The sequence below is a fragment of the Adiantum capillus-veneris genome, chromosome 7 (genome assembly GCF_014529385.1).
Source record: "Adiantum capillus-veneris isolate H3 chromosome 7, ASM1452938v2, whole genome shotgun sequence".
Lineage (NCBI taxonomy): Eukaryota > Viridiplantae > Streptophyta > Polypodiopsida > Polypodiales > Pteridaceae > Adiantum > Adiantum capillus-veneris.
In genome coordinates, this window is record NC_140937.1 from 161,789,658 (window position 1) to 161,807,675 (window position 18,018).

General features: G+C 46.6%; 1 protein-coding gene across 3 annotated transcripts in view; it reads right to left on the bottom strand.

Annotated features, from left to right (window-relative positions):
• Positions 1–964: 964 nt before the first annotated feature.
• The window catches only part of LOC147454958 (putative serine/threonine protein kinase IREH1), a 162,025-nt gene continuing 144,971 nt past the window's right edge, over positions 965–18,018 (bottom strand). For all 3 annotated transcript variants that reach the window (XM_086516801.1, XM_086516800.1, XM_086516799.1), the window contains exons 16-17: positions 1,446–1,523; positions 965–1,337 (exon numbers count right to left, since the gene is read on the bottom strand). In XM_086516801.1, coding sequence (XP_086372927.1) covers positions 1,242–1,337; positions 1,446–1,523 — 174 coding nt within the window. In that variant the 3' untranslated portion in view covers positions 965–1,241. The remainder of the gene's footprint in view (positions 1,338–1,445; positions 1,524–18,018) is intronic.

The following is an 18,018-nucleotide window of genomic DNA, read 5'->3' on the forward strand; positions in this document are numbered from 1 at the left end:
AGGAGTAGAGAATGGTCCCTCAGTGACCATTCCTCGAAATGCAGGTGACAAAATTAGCGACCGGCAAAGTCTAGGAGCCAACCTTGGGAGCCTGACTCCAAGGGAATGGTGCCTCATAGGGAATGGTCTCACTGAGGAACCAATCCCATCCTTCAAGATGGGGGGGAGGAGGGCCAGGTTACACACACGAATACAAGTGACAAACGTCACAGGCAGGCTTTCTTTGCCTAAATTCCAGGTGCTGAGGTGGAAACTGGTGGTTGAAATTCCACGTGATGAGGTGGCTTCTCTTGATTCACTGGTCATGTAAATTTTTCCGGTTGCTGATGTGGCTTCAATCCATTGACTGTCGGCTTGAATAAAGCTGCAGAAGGGCCACTAGATGGACGGCTTGGAGCACTCCTCTCCCGACCCCCGACCTTCGCAGTTTTCAATATTTGTCTGGCAAAAGATGTGAAATGCCAGCTATTAGAATCTCTCTCGAGTGCTTGTTATTCGCTTATTTTTGCCCATGTAGGGTATGCTGAACTTTACTTCACCTGCACCTCAGAACATACTATGTTTTCTCCATGGTTAAATGTTGTGGCCCTAATCCTCTTCTTGGTGGAAGGCCATGTCCTTGATGTCCAAATCATTGCAGCAAACACAGCAAAATTTTCCAGGAGGTTTACAATGCTTTGTTCTGGGTGCTCCAGAAGTCTTTTAAAGCTATGTTTTGCTCCATCTCTACACTGGAAAATACAGCTTGTACGCAATGTTGGGTCTGTTAGTATGAACCACTTTTGTACGCAGCCAACAGAAATAAATAAATCATTACATTTATTGGAAAAAATGTGCACTGCTTAAAAAGGAAAAGATCAGGTTGATCCAGACAGCCAAGAATTGGTGTTTACTTTCACAAAGCAAAATTCAGACGAGTCGAAAAACAGGATCAAGAGCGTGGACCATTGGTAGAAAACATGCCGAACAGTAAGGTGCCTCTCAATTATGTAGAGAATAGATACACTCAATTCAGACAATATGTACATCCGTAAGAGATTTTCTCCCAAGAAGAGTCATATACTGCCTATATAATTACAATTGGGACACAAAGCCCTTCCTTGCTGCAGACTTGAAAGTCAAAATTTTGAAGCCTGCCATAGTATCAGACTAAGCAGCTTCACCACCTTCCTCCGTATAAGAAAAGTGGACATAATTTCTGCTAACTGCTACATATTTTACAAAAGACATTTGAACACTGTCTATGACGCTGATTGATGTCGTGAATGTCCTTTCATTCCATCTCTTCCAGATTGTGAAACGATATCATAATTCATGTAGGCAAGCTGGGAAGCATTCTATAAAGTCCAACACACAGTTCAACAAAAATCATCCCTTAAAAAGAGCAAGAGAGATGCAAAAACTGTACTTTGCAGAAATCTGAGAACTAGATTAACTCGCTTTACCTTGAAGGAAAAATTGTTGAAAGTGCGTTCAACAGAGGGGCTATTTTGAAAATCTTGCAGATCCCCAAAATCATCCTCCTGAGGCAAGTAATCGAAAGTCAAAAGATCTGAAATTGATGGTGCAATACTTGTGCAGTATATTGAATGCTTTCAACAACCATTCGTAGACACCATTATTCCCCAGCACAGCCTCACAATTGTAAAGTTCCGGACATGATGTCAACATCAATCAGTTAGTCTCCTTAATGGTTACATCATTAGTAGGCACTATGATTTCCCCGGTACAGCCATACCTTGGGATATATTTCCATGCTTTTTTCTCAAAGAAAGATCCTGTGAATGCTCTAAATACAAAATCAACGTAGCATACACTCTGAAAAGACTCTCTCTCTCTCTCTCTCTCTCTCTCTCTCTCACACAAAAACTTAGTACGCTGAACTTTGTGTTGATATATGCTCGTGTGTGTGTGTGTGTGGTGTTTGGGAGCATATGTTCGTACCTAGTTCTACAACCACTGTCACAAAGTGATGACGTGGCTACGGACAGCAAAAAACCCTAATTTCTGCCAAAAACCCTAATTTCCGGAAATCGCGGAGGTGATTTTTTTTTATTTTTGGAAATTTTGAATGACGCAAATCTCACCTTTTTGCTATGATTTGGGAGAAAGAGAGAGAAAAAGAGAACTTGTTTTTTACTGACTCTCATTGAGAGAGAGAATCTACTTTTGCTTTCAAGCTTTTGGGGCTATGCTTTTGGGCATCCCTTGTAATCTTTAAATTAGTGGTGAGGGCCTCACTTCTCAAAGCATCTGACACAAAGTCTGAGAGTGAAACCCTAGCCACTCTCTTGTACTTTGATCTAATTAATATAAAAAGAAATACCGATAGGGGTGCCAGTCTTTGGGGCCAATATCTTTAGGCACAGAACTCCGTCGGGCCAGTGCAAATCTATTGTGATCTGTGAATTGTTTTGAAGTGGTTATTTGGTGCTGTCGCGGTTGATTCTTGACTTGGAGTGTCCAAGTCTGTTACAGTAGTATCAAAGCACGGCCGATTTCTCTTCTACGGCCAAGAAGACAGAAAAGGTAAAAAGCCAACCAGTATGACTTTCTCGAAGATAAAAGCAAGAAAGTCCAAGAGTTTAACGAAGGTGGACAGTCGATCAAGTTTGATACTTTTTCAAGATACTCAGATGCTTCGAAGGCTTTGTCTTTTATACAGCAGTTTGACATCGCTTTCGTGGGAGGACACTATTCAGAGCACTCCAAGATTCAGAGAGCTGCCTCTTACTTTAAGGGGAATGCTCGTACTTGGTGGTCCACGCTTCTTTTAAACAAGACTGCGCCAGTTAAATGGCTGAAATTTAAGAAGCTTTTTATTTCTTCTTGGTTGACGCAAGAATATGAACGAGATGTACGAGCTGCTTGGAACCATCTTCGGATGACCAAGAAAGATACAATCAATGCTTATTGTGAAAGATTCTGGAGCTCTTTTCTACCCGCCTCTTCATTCAAGATCATCTCGTTCAGAGAACAGATTGAGCGGTTTACCTTGGGTATACCTACAGAGATCCGAGATCACTGCTTGGAACACAAGTCGGCTTCTATTCAGGAGTTGATTAGTCATGCGAAGCGGGGCTTTGCCATTCACTCTGGCAGTCTAACCTACCCCACAGATGTGGCCATGACACAACGAGCCGAACAGACTTCTGGGAATGAAAGTAGAAGGAAAAAGAGCAACCCAAAGAAGAAGAATGCACGACCCAGGCTTACTCCTCAGGAGAAAGCTCGCGTCATCAGGGAGGGGAAGTGCTTTGGATGCGGGGAACATGGACATATCTCCGCGAAGTGCCCTAAACAGGCACCGAAAGAACAGAATGATAAGAATGACGATAGGCCTGAGAGTTCGAGAGCAGCTAAGGAGCGTGGCAGAAAAGGCAGATAGAAAAGCAGAACTGGTACCACATGGCGTGGGACCTGCACCGAATCTAATGAATAAAAGCACAAACTTTGCCGCTTTTGGGGCAAAGTGAAGGATCAGGAAGCTCTTTTGAAGGAGCCAAGGCCAACTTCTTTTCACTTGGAATTGGCGGCTCGATTTGGAATTAGGCCCGATAGACTGACGCCACAGGCGGAGGTAGTTCAACTGGCACCCGGATGGGATGTTGCCATTACACCGAGCATTTGCAAACTTCGTTTGCAATGACAGGGGTGTTCAAGGCACGCGAGTGACGTTCTACTCAGATCCCTTGGTACCACAAGAACTACACCGTGGTTGACTACGGGCCGAGAAAGCGACTTTGATAAATGAAGGGCTTAGAGATTGTACTTGATGAACTTCAGTTTCTTACTGATTCTTTTGGGAGAGAACTGAACGATGGATAAAGGTTGAATATGTTTTGACCTGATCAAAAGAACGCCAAGATTTTTTCTGCACGCTCATGCCGATTGCTTTTTAGAGGGCTTGAAGATCAAACCATTGATCTGATACCTGGAAGCACGCCACCGAACCGGCCACCTGACCGTGTGAGCCGAGTACAGAATGAAAAGATTATGAACCCAGTGAAAGACCTCTTCGAAAAGGGTCTTGTCCAGCATAATACTTCACCGTATTGCTCTCCACTGTTGTTGGATTTGAAGATAGGCGGATCTTGGAGAATGTGCATCGATTATAGAACTTTCAACAAAATCACCATCAAGAACAGATTTCCAATTCCTAGGATCGATGATATACTCGACAGGTTACAAGGATCCTCGTGCTTTAGCAGGACTGACTTGAAGAGTGGATATCATCATATCCGAATCGCGCCAGGAGACGTCTACAACACAGCCTTTCGGACAACTTTTGGGTTATTTGAGTTTTTGGTGATGCCTTTTAGCTTAACCAATGCTACTGCGACATTTAACCGGATGATGGACAGGATCTTTCGAAAGTACAGGCTATTTGTTGGCACTTTCTTTGATGATATCATTGTTTTCTCCAAGAATGAAGTAGAACACAGAGATCATATGCTTCAGAGATACTTATTTTTTGGGAAACTTTGTCTCAGCAAAACAAGAGCACAAATGGACCCGGCCAAGATAGCGACTATCCGTGATTGGCCCGATTTAAGGAATGTCCATGAAGTTAGAAGCTTCTTGGGACTGTGTTCGTACTACAGGCGGTTCATACAAAAGTTTGCAGAGGTTGCTTCCCCTTGTGCATATCTTGATATAGAAAGGAGTCCCTTTCTCGTGGGGATCCACAGAGGTGACTTCCTTTCACACATTGAAAGAGAAATTGACTACAGGACGAGATTTGACTTTGCCGGACTTGCAGAACTCATTTGTAGTATTTTGTGATGCCTATGGTCGTAGTCTGGGTGCGGTCTTGATGCAAGAAGGCCATGTCATTGCTTACAAGAGCCGACTGTTCTCTAGGCCAGAGATGACAGCACAAATATATGAGAAAGAGCTTTTGGCGCTTATCCATGCTCTTACTCAGTGGCGGCATTACCTACTCGGAGCGAATTTTACTGTCTTTACAGACCATCAAAGTTTGCGCTACTTTTTGTCACAGAAGCAGCTTTCGCAAAAGCAGATGCGGCAATTTGGGAGAACATTGGCACGTAGTTGTAGTTCTCGTCATCGTTCCACTTGCAAACTGACGGGCAATTTGAGATTGCCAATTCAGTGATTTTAGATTTATTGAAGTCTTGTATCTCGGATCAGAAGACTTAGTGGAAAAAGAACTTACCCTTGGTGGAATTTGCCTACAATAACATGATACACTCTTCGACAGGGAAGACACCATGTGAGATTGTTGAAAGTGCTGCGAAGATTCCATCCTTCCTGAGCACGAAAGATTAGATATTTGAAGCGGATGAATATTCGCGAGATTTGGATATGGCTTTTGCCAAGGTTCACGAGACTTTGCAAGAGTCTCAAGAACGACAGAAAAAGGCAACGGATCGCCATCGTCGCGACTTGAAATTGAAGGAGGATGATTGGGTGCTCTTACGTTTTGAGAAGGCACGCCTACGAAAGAAAAAGGGAAAGAAGAGGCTTTTTCCAAAGCTCAGTATGCGATACTACGGACCTTTCAAGATCACTGAAAAGATAAATGATGTCTCCTTCCGATTGAAACTGCCAGATACTTGGAGGATTCACAATGCATTGCATGTGAGTCTCTTGAAACCTGTTAAGGGTGATGTGCCTGATGATGGGGAGCCTGATGAGCAACCTGAAGTGGAGGAAAACGAGGAGATCCTTGTTCCTGGATAGATTTTGGCACATAAGGATACGAAGAATAAGGGTAAAGTCCGAAGGCGGTTCTTGGTTAAGTTCAAGAATTATCCTACACTTGATGCGAAGTGGATGGAGAAGGAGGACCTAGCAGATACTCCTCAGATTGTGAAACTTTACCTCGATGCTTTTGGTTTAGCATAGTCTACTCCAAATGGAGCCCAGAATTCAGCTTGGCCGGAGATCTGGTGCAATGGAATGTACAAGAGGGGAGTCGCTCCGCTCCTTTGTCAACAGATGCCTTGATTTAGATACTAGAGTCACTAATGTCTCTTTGAGCTTCAGGGATACTGAGAGCTGACAATATTCTGTTGTATGACTTTATGAAATGGAATTCCTGATAATGATACTGATTTGTTTCTTCACTTCTTTTGAGTGCAAGAACTGATAGACGAAATGACTGCAGCATTTTGGCCTACTTGATCTCGAATAGACATGGTTGCAATAGGGGTTAGTCAATCAGACATCGATGAGGTCCCGATTGGACCTAGATGTGATTGCTAGCTACATTGCCGATAAATCATGCTCTAAGATCCGAATGAATGTTGAATGTCCTGTGATGTCCTGTGATGTCGTGTGATGTCGTGTGATGTGACTGTCGATTTTGTACATGTGCTTGATGTGTGTTCCTAGTATGTAGGTACTAACAGTCAATGTCTGCTAGGACGGTTTATGGCTTTTGTCGGTTTTCCACGCGTAATCCCGGTCGATTACAATGCTTTCAAGAGGGGGATATGTCACAAAGTGATGATGTGGCTACGGACAGCAGAAAACCCTAATTTCTGCCAAAAAACCCTAATTTTCGAAAATCGCGGAGGTGAAAAAAAGTTTAATTTATTTTTTTTAAATTTTTGAGCGACGCAAATCTCAGCTTTTTTCTATGATTTGGGAGAAAGAGAGAGAAAAAGGGAACTTGCTTTTTACTGACTCTCATTGAGAGAGAGAGAGAGAGAGAGAGAGAGAGAGAGAGAGAGAGAGAGAGAGAGAGAGAGAGAGAGAGAGAGAGAGAGAGAGAGAATCTGCTTTTGCTTTCAAGCTTTTGGGGCTCTGGTTTTGGACATCCCTTGTAGTCTTTAAATTAGTGGTGGTGAGGGCCTCACTTCTCAGAGCATTTGGACGCAGAGTCTGAGAGTGAAACCCTAGCCACTCTCTTGTACTTTGATCTGATTAATATAAAAAGAAATACCGAAAGGGGCGCCAATCTTTGGGGCCAATATCTCTAGGCACGGAACTCCGCTCGGCCAATGCAAATCTATCTGTGAATTGTTCTGAAGGGGTTATTTGGTGCTGTCACGGTTGATTCCTGACTTGGAGTGTCCAAGTCTGTTACACCCGCTATTGGGCACTGACGACGTTGGTAAGGATGTCGTGGTACTTAGTCAATACTATGGATGATGGAGCTGATGGTTGTATTGTCTTGTGGGTGACTACCATGGGTCTATACCTTGCACTTTCCTCTAAGGGTGAATTTGGGCTTATCCTGGATTCATCTCTCTCTCTCTCTCTCTCTCTCTCTCTCTCAAGGATTTGTTAGGTGTGCCAGATAGAGCCAGAGACAGAACTACATTACATATGTCACTGCCCAGTATACTATGAGATACGAGGCCGCTTTCACTGTCTATTCAGAGAGGGTTTTGGACCACTTTCTAGAGTCATGAGATACCAAGATCAGAAATGCCTCGGATTATACTTACTGGAGTTTCGCAAACACAGAGAGGACCTCTTGAAGAGGGGCACAATGAGAGAGATCCAGCAACAGTGGAAGATTACAGATTTCTTTCAGTCACAGACAAAGGAGTCCGAGCAGCCCCAACAACATAACAAAACCAGAGGCATATTGCTTGATTAGGCGATAGAGTTGGGGCGGTCCCGTTGCCCACGGATGAGGAGGCCCTCTCGAGATCGACAGAGATTGCGACAGAGGATCCATACCATACCGGCGCGACATAGGAGCCGTCCTAAGAGAGTGCCTACCTTGGAGGACATTGAATATATATAGCCTTTTGGATAGTGATGTATATGTATATGATGCCTCGACTGTCAGAGAGCTCCATTGTATCAGCTCACCCTTTGTATTCCCCTTGTATCAGCTTTCACCCCACCCCTACCGACTATTTTCTTTTCAATTCTTTGTACTTTTTTTACCCAGACCTGGTATTAGATTCACCACATGTAACCTTTTGGTCTCATAGGTCATTTTGGCCTTTTGAAGACGTTAATATTACATTTTAGATCATTCCTCTCTCTCTCTCTCTCTCTCTCTCTCTCTCTCTCTCTCTCTCTCTCTCTCTCTCTCTCTCTCTCTCTCTCTCTCTCTCTCTCTCTCTCTCTCTCATCACGCCATCTCTCTCTCTCTTTACCATGCTTTCGTTTAGGGTTCGCTGCTGTATTTTAGGGTTCGCGACCTGTTTTTAGGGCTCTACATGTGAGGGTAACCGGCCTCAAGGACATAAACAATGTGGAAAAAGAGGTCACAAGCCTCACATCAATGATGGGGGTGGAGAAGCCTTCACACACAAAGGCATGGAGAGTGGGCAAGAAGAGTGAGGGCCCCGGAGAATCTTCAAAGGAAAGAGCTCTCATACTACGCTTCCCTTCATTGGAAGAGAAGAAGGAATTCTTGAGGAAGAGACCTACTCTCAAGAAGACAGGTATTTTCTTAGGCGATGACCTCACTCTCTCACAACTTGCGCATATGAGAGAAGTAATGCCCGAGATTCAAGCGGCAAGGGACAAGGGGAAGATGGCCTTTTACAGAGATGGTCGGGTGGTGATTGTAGAGCGGCGCTCTACATGACGGTGCGAGACCTATGGGACCACATTGAGGATGGCGACTTGGAATTGTAATGGGTCTATGAGGTTGGATGTTGGTGCCTTTGAGGACAGTTTCAGAGACAAGGACATTGTTTTCTTTTCAGAGACTCACGAGGCCCCTGGCCAATTGTTGCCACATGTGGTGGGATACAAATGGGAGACAGCCCACAGAACAGTCACGAGATCTGAGCATGGGAGTAGAGGTTCAGGAGGAGTAGCGGTGTTGTTTAGGGAGGAGCTACAGCCACTACTACATATTGTACGGAGAGATGATCAGGCTAGATACATGTGGGTGAGGCTGAGAGCTGACACAGGTCGATTTCTATATATTGCTATATGTTACTTCCCCAGTACGTCAGTATATGCTGTATCTAAAGGGCAGTCGCCTTTCTCAATTCTAGATGATGATATATGGGAGTTTTCTAGGGATGGTGATATCATCCTCCTAGGAGACTTCAATGCTCGAACGGGCAACTGTCATACAGTCTTCTACGACACTTCAGATGAGATGCTTAGAGAGTTGGATGTGGGTGAGCTGGGGTTTGACAGATGCTCACATGACAGAGAGCAGACTGAGTATGGGAGATACCTCACGGAGATGACCACTACACATGGGCTAGCCATACTTAATGGCTTACAGCGGTTTCCTGGAGCAGCAGGCTTCACATGCTTTCCACACAGACATGGGGCCAGTACAGTGGACTATGTTATGACACAGCCGAGCTTTATTCCTTGTATTCAGGATTTCACAGTGGGAGCCAGACCAGTGGGCGTAGCAGTGGATCATGCTCTCTTAACACTGTCCGTATCTTTTCAGTTTAGTACAGCCCAGAAATCAAGAGGCAGGTCACACACCCGTTATACATTTACACCAGAGACTGACTCGGTTTATACAGAGGCGATCTAGGATCGTCTATGCACAGTTGCTCCAGGCCTCTCAGTAGAGGAGTGCACTACTTTACTGACTGAGACACTACATGATGCAGCATCAGAGGCATACCCACACACTCAACCGGATCGGAGGCGACATTCTGGGAGCATGCCCCAGAATAGTTGGTATGATGAGGAGTGCAGAGAGATGAGAGCCCAGCTTCAGAGGGATCTTCATTTAGGAGTCATCACCTACAGACAGTCACGGATTGCTTTCCGGCGCCTTGTGCGAAAGAAGAAACGAGCTTACCTGGCCCAGATGGAGTGAGACTTGTATCAGTTGTTCTTGAGTAGAGACTCAGGCGAGGCATGGCGACTCTTCCATGAGCACTCCCCTCCCCCAGTGATTACTTCTCCTGATGTGTGGGGCCAGTATGCGACATCGTTATATACGGTTCCTGGGCAGGATCCCCTTCCAGATCCTACAGAGCCATGTCCACCTACGAGCACCTTCTTTACCACTGAGATGGTAAAGAGAGCCATTGACAGGATGAGGACCAGGAGGGCTTACGATCATGACGGTCTAGTAGCGGAGCACTTTATACATGCTAGGGATATGCTGATGGAGGTTCTTGCAGTGTTGTTCAATCGTGCCATGTGTGAGGGATTACCTGAGACTTGGAGGTTGTCTACTATTGTGCCTATATTCAAGGCAGGTGATCCTACAGAGCTTGGAAATTACCGCACTATTATGGTTGGACACACACTTGCACGATTGTATGCATCCATTATTGAGCAGCAGTTGAGTAACTGGGCAGAGGGTGAGGGTGTACGGGCAAAGGGACAGGCAGGTTTCAGGAGGGGTTTCTCCACTCTTGACCATATTCTGACACTCAGAGCTATCATTGAGGAGGGCAGGTCACATGGGAGACGGATTTATTGTAGCTTTGTGGATTTCCGCAAAGCATTTGACATGGTACCGAGAGCTCGACTGATGCGCAGACTGCAGGAGATGGGGGTGCCCACAGTGTTGATTTGGGGGATTATGGCTTTATACAGATCAGTGATGGGACATGTACGCACCCCAGAGGGGATATCTGACTTAGTTCACTCCACTATCGGGGTGAAACAGGGTTGCCCATTGTCTCCTACTCTATTTGGTATGTATGTTGATGAGGTGTCTGATTACATTGACAGAGAGGGTGATAGAGGTGCCCAGCTGGCAGGGACGTGGATCCCATTGTTGTTATATGCTGATGATATTGTCTTGATCTCTGACTCACCAGAGGGTATGCAGCGACAGTTGGATGCATTACACAGTTTTGCAGAGGATAGTGGATTGTCTGTAAACCTTGGTAAAACCAAGGTCATGGTGTTTAACACCACACCGCAGTGGATCAGGAGATCGGCACCGACCTTCACGTATGGTCAAGAGATTGTGGAGTATACAGATGCATACACTTACCTTGGGATAGTCTTCACTGGGCCGAGGTTTTCTTTGGGGAGAGCAGCAGAGACTAGACTGACCAGAGCTTATGCGGCCTTGGGAGGCTTGGAGAGGATGTGTTCGCAGGTTCAGTTCCAGGAACCTCGGACAAAGTTATGGCTCTTTGATACTTTAGTAGCCTCAGCTATGATGTATGGGGTACAGGTATGGGGACCTCCTGTAGGCCAGGATGGTTGGAGACGTATGGAGAGGCCCTTGGTATCTATGATCTCCCGATTGATTAGAGCCAAGGCCTCCGTACCTCACGCGATCATTCGAGCAGAGCTAGCTGCCCCCCCCATGGAGATTGAGGCGCTTACCAGATCAGTGTCCTTTGTGCACAGCCTATGGGATACTACTAGAGACAGATACGCTAGACTGGCCCTTGAGTCTTCCAGACAGTTAGCTCTACAGGGGGACACTTCATGCTGGTATGCACAGATGACTTCATGGTTTCAGACACATGGCTTCACCATGGACAGGTTGCCCCCTTTCCAGTATTCTCTTCACGCACCCTCGCTGTCTCTTACACGGGTGGAGATCACTAGACTCATTCGTCAAGACCTGATCCAGCTCGACACCAAGAGGACATGGATAGAGCCGCCTCAGGAGTTGAGCACGAAGATGGCTTTCTATAGAGAGCATCTTCTCCACCTCACAGGAGATGGGTTTGTGATTCGACCCAGCTACATGGACACACATATGTCTCATGGTTTGCGTTGTGCCATTGGTCAGATACGCACATCCTCACATCAGCTCGAGATTGAGACTGGTAGATTCAGAGGGATACCAGCAGACAACAGGATATGCCGATTATGCCAGAGAGAGCCAGAGACAGAGTTGCACTACATATGTCATTGCACAGTGTTCTATGAGATACGGGGGCGTTTCCACTGCTTATTCAGAGAGGGTTTTGGTCCTCTATCTAGGGTCATGAGTTATGAGGATCAGAGATGTCTTGGACTATATCTACTTGAGTTACACAGGTATAGAGACACTTTACTGGGGAGAGCTAGAGAGAGGCAGTCCCAGAGACACATTACAGATTTCTTCACTAGATATGGGACAGCCAGAGGAGCAGCCACCACTGCAGAGCTCGTCCCACACTCATTCGACCACTACTGGCACTCTCATCGACCGAGCATTGCAGCTACAGAGATACAGACGACTGCGACTGAGGAGAGGAGCTACACAGCATCGACGGAGACTACAACAGAAGATTCGAGCCATACTCTCTCGACATTCAGAGTGCAGATGAGGATGGATCCTCACCATTTCTTCCATCTTTGTTTCACACACTGTTACATCCAGTTTACCGGGTACCTATTGTATCAGCTGCTACACCCACGTAGTTTTAGATTGTAGTAGTAGTAGTAGTATTTTGTTCCACTTCTAGTTCTTTTCTAGTTCTTTTGTACCCAGACATGGTATTAGATTCACTATTTTGTAACTGATTGGTCTCATAGGTCATTTTGGCCTTTTGAAGACGTTAATATAACATTTCATTTCTCTCCGCGACTCTTTGGGCTCTACATCGACGAGATCTCCGACTACATACTGCGAGCAGGGGGAGAGGGGAGAGACTTGGCAAGTACTCCGGTCCACATCATGTTATATGCTGATGATATTGTGTTGATTTCAGAGTCACCCGAGGGCTTGCAACGCCATCTTGAGGCCTTGGACGAATTCAGCACACACAGGGGGTTGACTGTGAACCTTGGCAAAACCAAGGTTATGATCTTTCACACATCCAGTGCAGTGAGGAGCGCAGCCACCTTCACAGCAGCAGGAGGACAGGTTGATGTAGTCACCTCCTATGTCTACCTTGGCATCACATTCACCAGCCTACCAGGACCCTTCACTATGAGGCAGGCTGCTGCTGACAGGCTCACCCGAGGATAGGCAGCTCTGACCATGCTAGAGCGGAGATGCCACCAGGCACACTTTCAGGAGCCCCGCACGAAGGGGTGGCTTTTCGACACCTTAGTCACCCCGGCCTTGATGTACTCGGCGGCAGTATGGGCACCAGGATTGACAACTGACCAGTGGACACAGCTTGAGAGGCCACAGGTATGTATGGTCTCACGCTTGCTCCGCAGCAAGAAGACAGTGCCACATGACATTATTAGAGCCGAGCTCGCCACACCACCTATGGTTGTAGAGGCCCTATTCCAGACAGTCTGCTTCATCCAGAGGATGAGAGAGCTACCTCCTGACAGACTTACTCGTAGAGCATTTGAGGCAGCTATACAGCTATCAGAAAGTGGGCATGAGAGAGCATGGTACTCACAAGTCAGAGCATGGTTTGAGGGACACGGTCTTGACATGGAGAGCCTACCACCATTCCAGTACGACCCCCACTCACCATATGTTCACCTCTCTCGCAGTGAGAGGAACTTGGTATTGAGACAAGATCTGTGGCAGCTATACACTAGGAGAGTCTGGGAGTCACCTGGCTTGGGGACGAGGATGTCAGATTACAGAGACCAGTTTCTCACCATATTGTCTGGGGGGTTCATACAGAGACCACGCTATATGGACACATACATGCCACATAGCTCACGGGTGGCGATTGGTCAGCTGAGAGTGGCTTCACACATGTTAGAGATTGAGATCGGGAGACATACTGGTGTCCCCAGGGAGGAGCGAGTCTGCAGAGCCTGCACAGAGGAGGTGGAGAGTGAGGAGCACTTTGTATGTAGATGCAGAGCATACACTGAGATCAGAGGCAAGTATGAGGCCTTATTCAGAGGACAGCCCACTCTCCGGGAGATCATGGACTCTCGAGATCAGAGACAGCTCGGACATTTCTTACTAGAGATACAGAGCCATCGGGACACACTACTATAGCCACACACAGCTACACAGACAGAGGGGAGACAGTCGCAGCTCACAGACTTCTTTCAGAGGATTGCGGCCCCTCCCTCACCAGACACTCAGAGGGGAGTGACACTCCCACAGGCGGAGGTGAGCCGAGCTAGAGGACGACCACGAGTCACAGGCTACAAGGGCGCGAGCTCCCACGACCGACAGATCGAGGAGATCCGAGCCTGGGAGCGACGTGCCACTGAGGAGCAAGTGGCTCAGATGAGGGCCGACCCGACATCTTTCATCCGGGTAGCCTTGGTACCAGACCCGCCCATGTACCACATCTTACATCCCCCCATTAGTACAGGATGGAGTTAGATAGCTTGATGCATTCTCATGATTGTACTACCTTGAGCATATAGACATGCATATACCCCTAGAGATAGAGCTCCATCCCTCCTCAGATACTCCACTACCTACATTCGGTTCAGTTTTGTATCAGTTTTGTTTCATTTGTCTAGACGGATGACAGACACACCATGTACATTTGATTTGTCTCATAGGCCGATTTCGGCCTGACATAGACGTTAAAAATCTTTCTTTCTTTCTTTCTTTTCTTTCTCTCTCTCTCTCTAGCCTCACCCCCTCGCGCTGTCCCTGTCACCAGCGTGTGACTACTATCTATCCTTTTTGTTGATTTCTTTCTTATTATCTATTTACTTTCACTTTTTGGAAACACCCCTCAGGAAATCTAACTACCCTGCATTGCATAGCTAGTGTGGAACTGTCCAGAGAGAGTCCAGGCTTGAGGGCAAGAGAGCACTAAGGTTGGACAAGGACTATGGTTAGCCAAGTGGGGTCATTGACTAGCCAAAGTGGAATCCTTTGCTACAGAGGCTACATTTCAATTCTGGATGTGGCCGCAGTGTACAAAGAGGGTCGGATGACCTAGAAAGATACAATGGCAGCATCTCCTAAAATTTAGGGAACTGCTATTTTGGGACCTGAAAATGTCTTCGCGTCATTACGTGCAGTTTGACATGGGGATCATTTTGTTACTCTGTGGCCAAGTCAACAGAGGCTGCAGGTGAGATATTCTTAGACCCGACGGTCTAAAGCGGGAAAATGCACAAATGAGTGACACTTGGCACTATGAGGCCAGTTTACTACTTATAGAGAAGGCAAAAACGTGATTTATAGCTGGGAGGCTCATTTTGCAAGTTTCTGTCACAGGTTAAGAGCTATGGAGTGCTTGCTTTCCCTCTTATGCACAGTGCGGTGCCAGGAGTGATGCCCTGCACGCTACGCACTGCCCTCTCTCTCCCCTTTGGCAGTATGTTATGCCCCTCTAGTGGGCTCTTCATTTGACCAATGTACAGTTGTGTGGGTTCATGCGCGATTGCCGAGGCAAGAGCCTCTTGCACAGGTACTGGATTAGCTAGCGGCTAACCCCCCCGCAGGTACAGGTGAATTCGGAGAGGTTTCACGCCAGAAATCTCGTCCGATTCAAAGGGCAAGTAGCCCTACAGGTGCGGGAGCTCGAGCACTTGCTACGGATGCGACCGGCACGCGAAACGGAGCCCGAAACAGTGAATTACAGCCTGCTGTGTATTTTTGCAAGTTTAGGGTTTTGGCCCTAAACGGACCCTAATACCCCCAGGAGGTTCGGGGACGCAAGGGGACCGCTGTACAGGTGATCTGGCGCATTTTCAGGGCTGAAAACAGAGAATTCAGCGTGCTGCAGATTCTCGCCAGGTTTTGCAAAGTGCCCGTATGCGTCGGGAAACTCAGTCAATGCGTGGGAATACTGACTGTGAAGGGTTCTAGTACAGTTATGCTGCCGAAATCGGGCTGGAAGAGTGGAAATTCAGCCGAGTTTGTGCGGGGCAGCTTGTAGGGAACCACAGCGTTTATTCCCTCTTTTGAAGAATAAAGAAATACCGAAAGGGGCGCCTAAGTTAGGGGCCAATCTGGTGTCGGTCTACTCATACAGGTGCATTCTAGCATCTGTATCCCATTCCCCTCTCTTGTGTCACTATAGCGCAGGTATAATAGACGACTAATAATGGGTGAAAGCTAAATCAAGGTTTAAAGTAAACTCTACCGCCCTTTTTGGATTGAACAGGCCGGTTGCAGTCCCCCCTGCCTCCCCCCCCCCCTCGTGATCCCTCCTCGAGCAACCCCCCCTCCCTCGCCTGTCGCGTTGTCCTGCACTGTCCGCCTGCTCTGCGGGTTCAGTCCCGGCTGTTGATCGCGCTGATGGTGTTGCATCCCACGCTGCTGGTGCTGCTTTGTACACCTACAGAAGAGGGGCAGAGGTCATCCAACGACCTGCATCAAGAGTGTACCTGCATCGCAAATTTGCAAGCCCTGCAGATAAACAGAAATTGCAAGCAGAATTACAAAAAAGAAAAATGAAAATTCAAAATTCGAAAATTGCAGAATTTACAAAAATTGCAGCATTGTCAGTTGCAGAAAGCGGAACTTTGTCTTGACTTGCAAATTGCAAGAAGTGCTAATGTATGCCGTGTATGCTTAAAGTGGGAGAACATGTATGCATAATGTGATGTGTGTAGTGTGGTCTCCTACTACCGTCGCAAATTTCCCTCTCATTTTTTACGGCGACCAAGCATGAGGAAACAGAATGATAAGCTCGACCCCTAAGAGGATGCAGTTCAAAAGTGCAAAGAAGAAATGATTGAAACCATTCACAAGATCAACCGCAACTTATTGGGCACAATAAAAATGCTCGACGAACACGTGTTGGCCCAAGAAAGCAAGATAACTACACTGGGTGATCCTGTGACGACCCAAGACGAAGAGATTGCGTCACTCAAGAGGGAGCTCGCTGAGGCACGATCACGAAATACACTTGAAGAAGGAGAATTGCAACCTTCAGTAATAGAAGAGCTCAACACGATCAAAGAGCAAGTGCGAGCCATCAAAGAGAAGGAAGAGCAGCACAAAGAAATGACGACCTCTTGCGTGGACGTTATTACAAAGACTCAACAGAAGGCAGATAAGGCCGAGAAATGGATTGAGGTTACCAAGAAAGGGAAAAGCAAAGAAACAACAATGTCCACACACACCATAATTAACCTGACACTAGAAGAGGAGCAGCGTGTGCGCTCTCTACATGTGAGAATTTGTGGCCTTAAAGACAAGATAATGTGGACGAAGAGGTAAAACAACTCATGGCTTTGATGGGGGTTCATGAACCGATGCACTCAAGAGCTTGGAGAGTGGGCAACAAGAAAAATGGGAGCAAGGGGGAAACCTCGAAAGAAAGGGCACTCATCCTTCGTTTTTCCTCCATGGAAGCGAAGGACTTTTTGAAGAAGAGACCAACTCTTAAGAAAACGGGCATCTTTCTCGGGGATGATCTTACCCGCTCACAGATCGCTCATATGCAGGTGGTAATGGCCAAGATTAGAGCGGCAAGAGAATAAGGTAAGATTGCTTTTTACCGAGATGGAAGAGTGGTGATATTGGAGCCACGGCCCACATGACGGTGTGAGACCTATGGGACCACACTCAAAGTTGCTACCTGGAATTGTTATGGATCTATGCGTCTTGATGTGGGTGCTTTTGAGGAAAGTTTTAGTGGGAGAGACATCATCTTCTACTCTGAGACACATCAAGCCTCTGGGCAGTCTATGCCTCACATTAATGGGTACAGATGGGAGACCGCCTGTAGACTGGAGACACGATCAGAGCACAGAAGGCGGGGCTCAGGAGAAGTGGCAGAGTTATTCAGGGAGGAGTTGCAGCCATTGATACATATAGCTCGCAGGGATGAGCAAGCTAGGTACATGTGGGTGAGATTAAGAGCAGAGATAGACAGATATCTTTACATTGCTATTTGCTATTTTCTCCCGAGTACGTCAATGTATGCACCCCCAGAGGACAATCCCCCTTTTCTATTTTGGATGATGACATCTGGGAGCTCCCTAGAGATGGTGACATCATCATTCTACGGGACTTCAATGCTAGGATTGCCCATCATTAGACAGTCTTTTTTTTTAATGATACTTCAGAGGAGATGCTGAGAGAGGTGGATGTTGCAGAGACGGGCCTATCTAGACTATCACAGGATGGGGAACATAATGAGTATTGACGACACTTGATAGACATGAGGACTGCACATGGATTGGTCATCTTGAATGGCCTACAAAGATTTCCCGATGATGCGGGGGGTTTTACATGCTTTCCACACAGTCATGGAGCCAGCACAGAGGATTATGTCATGGCACAGCCGAGTCTCATCTTTAGTATCCAGGATCTCACGGTTCGACCCAGACCTATAGGTGGGG